This window comes from Penaeus japonicus, unplaced genomic scaffold, assembly GCF_977035675.1.
Source record: "Penaeus japonicus unplaced genomic scaffold, GWHDUDI00000001_assembly GWHDUDI00000013, whole genome shotgun sequence".
Taxonomy (NCBI): Eukaryota; Metazoa; Arthropoda; class Malacostraca; order Decapoda; family Penaeidae; genus Penaeus; species Penaeus japonicus.
The window spans coordinates 31750531-31763030 of NW_028234415.1; the positions used below are offsets into that span (position 1 = coordinate 31750531).

General features: G+C 36.7%; 1 protein-coding gene across 3 annotated transcripts in view; it reads right to left on the reverse strand.

Moving 5' to 3' along the window:
• Positions 1-9628: 9628 nt before the first annotated feature.
• The window catches only part of vib (phosphatidylinositol transfer protein vib), a 22904-nt gene continuing 20032 nt past the window's right edge, over positions 9629-12500 (reverse strand). For all 3 annotated transcript variants that reach the window (XM_043017603.2, XM_043017601.2, XM_043017602.2), the window contains 4 exons: positions 12083-12250; positions 11790-11911; positions 11452-11542; positions 9629-11239 (listed from right to left, as the gene is read on the reverse strand). In XM_043017603.2, the coding sequence (XP_042873537.1) occupies positions 11198-11239; positions 11452-11542; positions 11790-11911; positions 12083-12250 (423 nt within the window). In that variant the 3' untranslated portion in view covers positions 9629-11197. The remainder of the gene's footprint in view (positions 11240-11451; positions 11543-11789; positions 11912-12082; positions 12251-12500) is intronic.

Sequence of the window (12500 nt, forward strand, 5' to 3'; positions counted from 1 at the left end):
ATTATTAAACATGATGGTTTAATACATGACTTTAATGATTTTCCATCCAAACGTCAGCAGTAACTTTTTGATATTCTTTATTGTGATGGTAATTGTAAAAGTAAGGCAGGACAATCAAACAGGGGCACAATGAGAAATGTATTAAAAACAGCAACAAAAAACTTGATCTGGAAAAGCTTATAAGCGCTATAATTGAGCATTGGTTCTTCTTAAGCCTTAGAAGGTATTTGGTCATACTGAAGGGATATTGTTTGAGGGTCCTTACAACTGTGCTCCTCTGCGATTCAGGAGCTGTACGTCAACAAGCCTTTGAGGTTATACATTGTTATCCAGTGCAACTTTTCCTGTTTTACTGAATGCAATTTTTATTTTGTTTTCTAAGTTTGTTTCTCTTAATTATTGGTATTGTTATTTATTTTATATGTGGCTTAAAATTTGTGGGTTCGTAAGCTATCATAACTTAGGTAAATATTTTCATCAGTGGATGTATGCCTGGAGTGCATGTTCTCTCAACAATGGCCTTGTTTTATGATATTTTTGATACATAGATAGCTCTACAAGGGCCTAGACACCAAAGAGACAGTTCCTAGGCCTACTTTTAATCCCATTAATGGTATTTTCAGGGATTTATATATATATATATATATATATATATATATATATATATATATATATATATATATATATATATATATAATATATATTTATATTTATACACATTGTTATATTATATATATTTATGTATATAATATTTATATATAATATTTATATATAATATATATAAATCTAAAATATCCATATATATATATATTAAAAATTATGTATAATGGGAAATATTTAAGATTTTTATATATAAAAATAATATAAATATATATTATATAATATATATATATATATATAAATATATTTAAAATATATATATATTTATATAATATATATATATATAACATTTTTAAATAAAATATATATATAAAGATCACTCACAAAACAAACACAATACAAACACAAAACACACAAACTCAACAGACACACAACACACTCAAACACACAACATCACTCCTCAAAACAAATCACAAAATACCTCACACTCAATCACCAACACACACAACACACACAACAACAGTAACACATCAAAAACTCAAAAACAAAACACACAACAAAAAAACATAAAACCCAACCCCCCATAAAAACAGACTGAACTCACCACTCACACACAAAACACCATCACCCATTACACACAATCACAAACCACAAAACACAATCAAAAACAAAACAAATCTCACCACACTCAAACACAACAAACACACACAAACCTACACACACACTCAAACTAAAAACACACCCACCATCACACATCAAATACAAACACACACCAACATATAAAGTAACACACACACACACACACAAACACAACACAAAACAACACTACACACACACACACTCAATCAAAACACACAAAAACACAACCCCACCCCACACACCCATCACCACACAACAAAAACACACAAACAACTCAACACTCTATCACACAAACAAAACAAACAACACACACACACGCATCACTAACAACCCCCCCATCAATAACAAAAACACACTCTCTAACTCTATCACAACACAATCACATCTCAACACACACATCAACAAATACACAAAACACAACCACCACACAAAAACACCACACCCATCACCCAACCCACCCTCCCCCCACACCCACCCCCCCCCCCCCCCCACCCCCCCCCCCCCCCCCCCCCCCCAAAACATCACAACACACACAAAACACACACACACACACAAAAAATCAAAAATCTTTATCAAACAAAAAAAAACACTACATCAATATACAAACAAACAAACTAAAAAAAAATCAAAAAACACATACACTAACACAATCATAATAAACCATACCCCCATCACATCACAATCCTTAATCTCCAAACAATCACCCAAACCCCACACAATTTCACTAAAAAATAAAACACACTAACAAAAAAATCACACACACAAAACACAAAACAAACAAACAAACACTCACACACAAACCTCACCCCAACCCACCCAACACACAACCAACACACAACACTAACACACAACACACAATACCCACCATACTCTTAAAAACAAACAAAAACCACACCAAAACCACAAACAAACATACAACAAACAAACCCACAAACAAACACCTAAACACAAACACAACACACACAACACACACAGACAAACACAACAACACTCACCACCCCACACCACACACACACACAACACACAAACACAACAAACAAAAAACAACACAAAACACACACCAACAAACAACACAACAACCACATAAACACACACACACACAAAACCACCACACACACAAAAACAAACACACCCACACACACACAACACACCCCCCCCACCCACCCCCCCCCCCCCCCCCCCCCCACCCCCCCCCCCCCACACACACACTCAACTCACTAAATCAAACAAACACACACACAACCACACCACAACACACAACCACAAAAACTAAAACACAAAAATAAACACAATCCACACAACAAAACAACCACACCACACACACACATTTACACACACACACCACACACACTACACAAACAACAACAACACACACAAACACACCCCCCCCCCCCCACCCCCCCCCCCCTCCCCCCCCCCCCCCCCCCCCCCCCCCCCCCCCCCCACACACCAACCCAAAACACACCACAACCCCCCCCCCCCCCCCCCCCCCCCCCCCTCCCTCCCCCCCCCCCCACCCTAACACACCACAAACATAACTAAACACAAACACACACATCACTAACCCACAACAAACACCCCAACAACACACACACAAACACACAAACAAAAACACACAACACACACAACAACACACTCTTCTCTCTATTCTCTTTATTATCTTTCTCTCTCTCTTCCCCCAACACATACCAAAAACACACCCACCACACAAACAAAACACACCCTCACACAAACACAAACACACACACACACACACACACAACACCACACAAACAAACAAACACAACAAACACTAAACTCACATACACACACAACCCACACACACACACACACACACACACCCCCCCCCCCCCCCCCCCCCACACCCCCCTAAAAAACACCACGAAAAAAAAAAAAACACCAACACACAAAACACCACACACCCAACCACCCACAAAAACCACTCCACACCACACACAACCCTCAAAAACTCACCACACACACAACAATACAAACCCCAACACAACCAAAACTCCCCCCACACCACTCACACCCCACAACAACACACACACACACACAACACCAACACCACAAATACCCCAAAACCCACAACAACACACAAACAACACCACAACACACAAAACACACAAATACACAACATACACAACACACACCAACAACAAACAAACACACACACAACATCTACAACACACAACACACCATACAACAACACAACCCAACCACACACAAACACACATCACAACAAACACACACCACACACACACACACACACACTACACACACACACACCACACACACACACAAACATACACACACACAAACATACACACACACACACACACTCAAACACACACACACACACACACACTACAACAACACACCACAGCACACACACACACCACACACACACACACACTCCCACACAACATACAAACACCACACACACACACACACAACACAAAATACACAAACCCCACAAAAAAAACACACAACACACAACACACACAAACATACACACACAAACAACAACACACACCACACCCCAAAAACAACACACACCACAACAAAAAACCCACACACAAACATACCACACAACACCCCACACACACAACACACACACACACAACACCAACCAAAACCCCAACAACACCCCCACCACGCCATGCCTGGGTGGGGGTAACCAGCCCAACCCGGCCAGCGGCACCCCCGTGACCGGACGACCCGTTACAAGACCTCCTAGTGACACAGAGAAGTGGAGTCATCCATCGCACCGAAAGACCTGAAGCAAACCATAGTGGATATTGCGTGAATTGAATACACATACTCCTGGTATTAATGGGTTGATGAAAGGGATACTTGCATCTGTCCATATTTTGCTGCTATCCATAAAAGCAACTTTGCAGAATCAAATACAGACTGTGTGTCTTTGCTACAGAAAGAGACAGACACACAAGTAAAGTTCTTTGAGGTACAATGTTATCATCAAATAGAAACAACTCATTATTTTTATCCAACTTGCATAAAAAATCAGTTATGTAGGAGGTAGTCCAAGTACATGGTGCTCATAAGGCACACAATATGGTGCATTGTAGAGATATAAGTTTGATCGTAGGAGAAAACCAGTTCCTGCAGCTTCTGAAAATAACCAGAAAAAAAGGGCTTAGTTTTGTATGTTTTTGTTGTATGAATACAATATTGGCCTGTTGTTCATGTGTGTTTATGTAGTCCAGTCTTTTTTTTTTTTTTTTTTTTTTTTTTTTTTTTTTTTTTTTTTTTTGAAAGATTTGGACAGGAGAATACTAAACATATTTTTTAGTAGCTGTATTTCTTACATTGATTCTATTAGGAATTTTCCCAAATATAATTCATGCCTTTAAATCCAAGTTTTAAGCTTACCTTTACACTATTTAAAGATAAATCTTCTATGGCCCTTTTCTGTTGTAATGGAAGAACCCACCAAAAGATGGTTCTCTTCATTCAGAAGTGTTGAGGTCATTGAGGCATGCATTGTGCGTCTTTGAACTACAGTCTTTCATTTAAGTGCTTGTATTTATTTATAATTGTTAGTTTTTTTCCCCTTTGTAAAGTTTTAATGTCAGAAAGATGTTAAAAATGCAAACACCTTTTGTAAAACCTTATATGCCAGAACAACAGTGGTCCTATGGTGTTGTCATGGACTAGAATTTCTTTTTGTAGCATAATTAATTAGTTGGTAGTATTATACGTAAGCCGGTTGATAAAGAAAAGTACATTTTGTACATTATGCAAACAGCTTGAGAGAAACTTGGAAGCTTGTGATATTTACATTAGATGGTGGGAGTTTCTTGTGGTTTGTGTTTCACATGCATTATGTATGTGTAAGAAAACAAGTGCATGTGTATTATAATCAGGTGTTTTAGAGTTTCACTTTTTTATATTAGTTCTCGTAGTTATTGTTATTATCATTATTTTATATTTTACTTTATTTTATACATTTTTTTTATAGGGAATTATATAATCTTTCAGAATAATGAAGGATGCAAAAGTATTAAATTGTGATATTGATCATTAGTCATGTAGACATGGTCACTGAAATTATGATGTTTTGATTACCATAATTATTGCTGGATGAAGCAAACATGCTAAAGCCAAAATGTGAATATTCAATTACTTTTTAACCCCCCTCCCCCTCCCACAAATAAACACACATACCTTAGATATGTAGGGTTTCTATTTGTGTATACTTTGAAGAGGATCCCATTGATGGAACTCTAGTCTGTTCCATCTCTATTGTTGAATTCTAGCCATCAGATGTCTTGCTGTGATTGTTGCACATCCTTGTTCATTATATCACATTTATAGTTACATTAATATCCTGTATTTAGACCGATCAGGTAAATCTAGTCAGTCAGTCAGTCAGTCAGTCTCACCATCAAGGCATCAGTTAGTGTACATATTTCATGCTCTATGCTTGTGTTGCATAAAGAGACCTGATTTTGGGAGAGAGCTTCAGTTAACTAATATTGTACATTGTTAAAAACAATTAGTGTTCAATAAAATGTCCTGAAATTAATGCTGATATTCAAAGTAGCTCTACCTTGCTGAAGTCTCATCTGTGTGCCACATTTTCAAGTGCTTTTGTTGCACTGGAGTTTAGCAATATAATAGGTTTTGGCATGTGTGTGGTCATTTGAAAACAGGATAAATGTTGAATAAAATGTTTTAAGGTTAGACTTTTCTGTAGCCTTATAGAGGAGAATGTGGAAATCTGCATTCAGTAATATAACCTGGATGAAGACTAGGATACAGCTGTTAATGGAATCTTAAAAGTATTTTGTGAATAAATTTTTATTATACTATAGTTGTTTTATTTACTCCTCAATAGTGTGTGTTGATTTTTTCATTGGATTGGCTTTATTTTTGTTTTCATGTACTGGTAAATGTTAACATTCACCAGTATTCAAAACTCATGTTTACATATTCTAACTGTTTGATTTACTGTTGGTGTGAATTTTGTTGCATATGTTTTCCTAAACTTTTTTGATGTTTCTATGAACCAGATAGTCATGCTTTGGTCCTGATGATGGGCGTAATGATGTACATGACCACAGGCCATTTTTGATCCTGTGGGAGAATGGTATTTTGTGTTCCCTATGAAGATAAGACCAATAACTATTTTTTATAATTCTATAATTACCATAATATCCACCAAAATAGATTGTTTAAAAACCTAAACATTGATAGAACTACTCCCAGCACCAGCAGGAAAGAAAAGTACTCTGAAGAACAGACAGATTAGACCAAGGGCTCAAATGTACCCCTGTGGCAGTATGGCTGCTTTCTATTGTGGTACTTGCAGACATAAGCACAGGTCTTTTCCCACTTAACTATCTTTTTATATGTTGTGTTGTCTTTTTCGTTGTGGATGATTATTTTTTATATTTGTGAAAGTACACAAGCATGAAAAAATAACCCAATGATGACGGTGTGACACGGCAAAGTGCCTGATGACGGGGCGGCACCAGTGTGACGTTCCAGAGGCAATATTCCATAGGCCCGCTGTAGGGGGTTGCCACTTCTCGCCGGGCCCATTGGGATTGGGTTAAGTTGGTTTTTATCCATCCATAAAACTGTAATACTTCTGTCACACTTGAGTGTAAGGAATATAATGAGCCGATGTGGATTTGATTCTACAATTCTACTATATAACAATTGTCTCGCAATATGATAAAACAAAGAATATTAAAAAAAAGACTTGTAGTATTTTAAGTGAATGTAAGGGAGCACAAAAGGTCCTGATATGTCATGTGCCCTTCCCTTGCCCTGAAGTAAAGCCTGTTTGGATTACCATGGATGTAGCCCCTCTTAGAGGCTAAAGCAAGATGATCTATCCCCATCTCCAAGTTAAATTAGGTATGCACAATGAAACAAAGAATTAACCCATTCACAACGGGACGTATTATTGCCTTCTCCCTCTTACGCTGGGAAGATGACAAGTGCGTGCTGCTTTGTACCGGGGTGTTTTCTCTCTGTGCGGGGCTGCAGTAATCCTCTCAAGAGCATTTTTCACTCACCCTATTATTATGGTTTTCATGAATGCGTCTACAATGTAAAGGCACATAAAAATATTGCCATGTTCAGAGGAATTATTTTAGTTGAAAAACAGTAATGCCTTTTTAGTTTTATTTTACTGAACTTTGTCTATATTCTTCACTTCTATGTGAAAATACCAAAGGAAAGTGGGGCATCAAAAAACATGTCTTATACTTTTTATTTTTTACCAAAACAAAAAGAACATGTACATATGAATATGTACCTCGTGACATGACATGACGTGATATCATGGGTAATCAACAACAAATTAGAAGTAGAATTGCATTAGTAATTTTTTTTCTTTATTTTATTTCTTGGCCAAACACATTTGATTTTACAATACTTTTTCGACTCGGATCTTTATATTCAACTGATCAAGAAGCAGAAATTACCATTATGTCATCAATATCACGTAGTTTTCTGACGTCATTTTTTTAACGTTATATCTCATTTTATGACAAAATCACCTAAACTAAAGTAACAGTGTAGGAAATTATGTAAAATGATTATATTTGAGAACAATCTAGTGCAATCTATTGCTGACGTTTCAGCACGTCCCAATTGCCCCTCCCGCAACACGGTGGGAAAATGTACAATGTCTCAGGACGTCACCTAGGTCTGGGGATGTTTTTCGACCTTGTGATAGGACATCAACCAGCGCGAATGGGTTAGTTGATTGATGGTGGTCCATTTCTTTTTGATACTGGTATATCTGCTCCTACTTTCTTTTCTCTGTCGGTAATGCAGGAATAAATTTTAATTGATGTTTCTACCCAGGATTTCCTCATTTTTAACCCACACAGGACGGGTGGTACTACAGCATGTGTACCGCGCATTCAAAAGCCCAGTGGCCGGGCGGCACAGTATTGTGCCAGCCATTCAATTGATTTAGGCCTAATAATTTGAACGCCCCGGCATTTGGACATTCAAGGCTAGAATTCCCCCGTCGTGGATGGGTTAATATTTTTTGCTCTTTTTTTGACAACCACTCTAGTCAATCTTCCACTCAACTCTAAACTTCACTGGGTCTCAAGCTGCTCTCTTCTATCCTCCTAATGCCTAATTTTTGAGATGACATTTTTCTGGCTTTATAGTATGTCAATGAGCTATTAAAGGAATAACATATTTCAGTAATAGTGTTGGTAATACCCATTATTTAGATAATTTAAGTTGTAAGGAGCGATGAATACACAGTGAGACTTAAGTTGAGTGGTTTATTTTGGCAAAAGTTGGATTTATATACATGTAGGAAATTGGTATGTAAGTAGAGGGAAATAGGGCTGGCTCCTGATTGGTTGGAGGGGCATAGTGAGAATGGTCCTATGTATTGGTTGTGTTTTTCACTGGGTTGCCGTGTGTTTGGTAAGTGTTACAAAGTATGTATTCCCTGCCCTAAATAATGATCTGATGATAATGTTGAGGAAATACAAGTCTGAATTTTCAATGTAACAAAATAATGAAAAAGATCAATATCCTGGCCATCCAAGATATGTTATGGATAATACTGCACAAGCAAATGATGACAACTTAATATTCCTTAGGAATAAATATGTATTATTTGAGACAAAGTTTGGATTCATAATTTGTCATAATCCTTTATTACTACAGATAACAGAATTTTTTTGTCTGTTGTACTTGAAATAATCTTTAAACAAATGAGCAGGCTTACCAATACCATCTAAAATGCATACTTAGTAGTGAAAAAACACTTTCAGTTCACAATTTCATTTGCATTAATATTGATTAACATATGAATGCTTGCAATCATGGTCATACATAGGTTTAAAATAGTTTGTTGTTACCTAATGCTTACCTAATGGAACACCTCTCAAGCCTGGCTGCTGAGCATGTGGGAGCCATTCATCACATGTGAGAAATTGCTAACTAGCAATTCAACTCAACACTGAAGCATTCCTGGCCACAAGTTAAAATATAAATATAACATTTGAAGGGAAACTTCTTTCTTGGGTCAGCTGTGAGGACCCTAGTGTGCAAGAGGATTAAAGTCAGTTTACTATAATTATTCCTTATTCTTATATGTATAAGGAACAACTAGTGATGCAGGGAAAAATTTATGACTTAACCAGTGTTTGACGTGGGCAGCCTTTTAAGTTGTTTGTAGGTGCTGTATAGTCGCTTACTATTAATTTCTGTTAAAAAAGATGAGCAGATGTAGAACCAGAACTGAGAATGGGATAGAGGATTAAGCCTAATGAAAGAGGTCTTGCCTGCTTTTAGTTAATCCTTACAGAGAAGGGCTTGGAGTATTGCAAGTATTTCTTCTATCAAAATAGGAAGGGAGGGTAAAACAAGAAAATATCTTTGCCATACCTTTTAATAGTCATTATCATTTTATGGATTATCAACAGTTTAATTCAATTTATCCCTAAGAATTGTGAGTCCTAGCTTGTATTCATTGAACTTTTCCATACAATATATGAATGACCAAGGGTATCAGAATCACAATTTCACTGGTTTTCAATCTAATTTGTAGTAATGATTTGATACTCACCCACCCACTAAATTTCATTAATTAAATCTCAAAAGAGGCACCAAATACTAAACACCATGTACCTGGACCAGATCAAATCACATCATGTATTATAGAAAGAGCTTCCATCTGTTTCCAAAGTACATGTTATCTGTATTGCTGAATAATACACAATAACCATAAAGGTCGACTATTCTGTCTAGAATAGAGAGAATCAAGAGTGCCTACTAACTTAACCTGACTATTCTGGAGAATTCCTCTCATGTTATACTCAAAATTAACCGAAGTTGAAGTTGCACTCTTTTACATCACACTGGACTATTAAGGAATGAAGTAATCTGTTGCCAAACATCATTGGTAAAGGTCCTGTACCATACATCAGGGAAGTCCTGCATTTAATTATTGAACAAAGAAGCTAGCTCACTTGTAACATACATAATCAAGTAAAGTTAAGGTTAAAATGCAAACAAGTTGACCTTCTCTTCTACTTGTCAGAACCCTTTTATTTTTATTCAAATAGACTTTTCATTCAAACTGAAATCCCAACTTTCAACTTGGAAACCTAAAATTCTTACTGCAAGCATGTAACTACCTATACAATGAGCCTCTGAACAAAACATACTTTGTTATTTCTAAGACAATCCCTCATTATACAAACTGAAACTGAAATATTTCATTTCATGCTCAGAGAATACATGGAAATAAATCTTAGTATATGATCTTGACATCTGCACGAACAGCGATCTATCCGAGTCGTATGGTAACTTGGGGTACATGTATTATTCCACAGTTGCAGTACGGAAGTAGTGCTTATATGATAAAAATGTTTGTGAACTAGCAGGTTTGCAGTCCTCCTTTGCTATGGGCTAAAAGTGCTTCTATCCAGCAACAAGGATATTTTTTTCCCTTCAAAACTGTAAAAGCAATAAGGGCTGCTAATACTCCTCTCTAACACTGTCTCCACTGTCTTTGAATCCCCTTGTATTCATGCCATGACTGCTAATCTTACAATAAAATCACCGAGATTTAACAAACTAGGAATGAAAAAGAGATAACAATAATGTAATGAAAAAATCTTGATAACTTCAAATACAAATTTAATATTAATATTAATAGAGACTACGAGTAAGTCCAACTGGGGTTTGCCTGGTAACTATAGTGGTATATCCTTTGTAGCAAGGCTTGCAACTGAAGGACTCCAGGACGTTCCAGTGCACGCCATCATAAAGAAAAACTGGGATGCCTGTACACTGCTTGGCTTGCCTTTGTATCTTGCTTAGTGCAGAGCTGGCATGGATCACAGTATCCTGAACATTATATTATATGGCAGGGTTAAGGCTGGTAGCCAGGGCCCCCAGCATGATCCAGTGCAAGTAAAGGTGATAGGATCATCCATTACTCGCTTTTGGTGCCACGTACTTCACCCTGCTGTCTTTGCTGTTTAGGGAGAAAGAGAAAAGGGAAAAAACAATTCAAATTAACTGTATTAATCTAGGTTAGTCGAAAGACGACTAATCAGTCTTTTGAAAAATCCATATAAATGAATCGACATTCTCATACACCTATGACTCTCAAAAATTCTAATTACAATCAATACACACAAAGGCAATAGCAAATAAATACAGAAATCTCCTTGTTTATTTGCTCACACTATCTAGTTCGTCTTTAGTTTTGTCTTCTAGGCGGCGGATGTCATCCATAGTCATCCCATGCCATCCGTCCATCCAACAGAACACTTGCCTGGAGGAAAGTAAAATTAACAGTCATTACTAAATGAATCAATTTGGCTGTATTCAATATAAAATTAAAATATTTCTGTCTTCACATTTGTATTTCAACCTAACCTAAAGCTGTTACCATGAGAACAGAGTGAAGTAGAAGAAAAGGAATAATAAATAATAAATAATGATAAATAATAATAATAGGATTAAGAGGAGGAGGAGGAGGAGAAAGAGGAAGAAGAAGAGAGACAACCATACACACACACCTATGGAAGTTGGTGAAAAGTCTACGCTCAATGTCCTGGATGAACTTCTCTACACGAGTTTGTAGTCCAAACCACTTGAACTCGCACGTCACTAGCTTATAGCATGTCATCACTGGATCACACTGGAAAGATAGTACACAACCTTTATACAGATTCCTAATTTTTTAAAACTAAAATAACTTAATCATATTATATATAAGTTCATATCTTCATCTACTTGAACTGCATCTAAAATCTTCTTTTCTTTGCTGATCATACCAACTTGTGGATGACAGTACACACGTCTCACTTACCTTTTTCCACCATTCTGGGCCTACCAGTGGCCCACGATTGGTCTTCTCAGACTTGAACTTGGTCGGGTCTTCATCAGGTTTGTAATCTGAAGGCTTAACTGGGTCATTGGCAATGTCAATAGGTACTACCTCACGCAATTTCAATTTCTCGCCTGTGAGTTCGTGCGCCTGTCCAAGGTCAAAATAAAAGTTATAGTATTAATATTTCAATTTTATGGTATAAGTGGGAATTTTTTTTTTATGAGTCATTCTTAAAGGCAGAGACAGGACCTCCATTTTGGTTATTTGTACTAGCAGAATATCTATTCCTGTCATCTTTTCATGATAATTTACAAATAATTCCAACAAACAAACATACTAAAATCCATGTAAAATGACAAATATGAAGTTTCTTTAAAATTTGAAGTATAAGCTATAA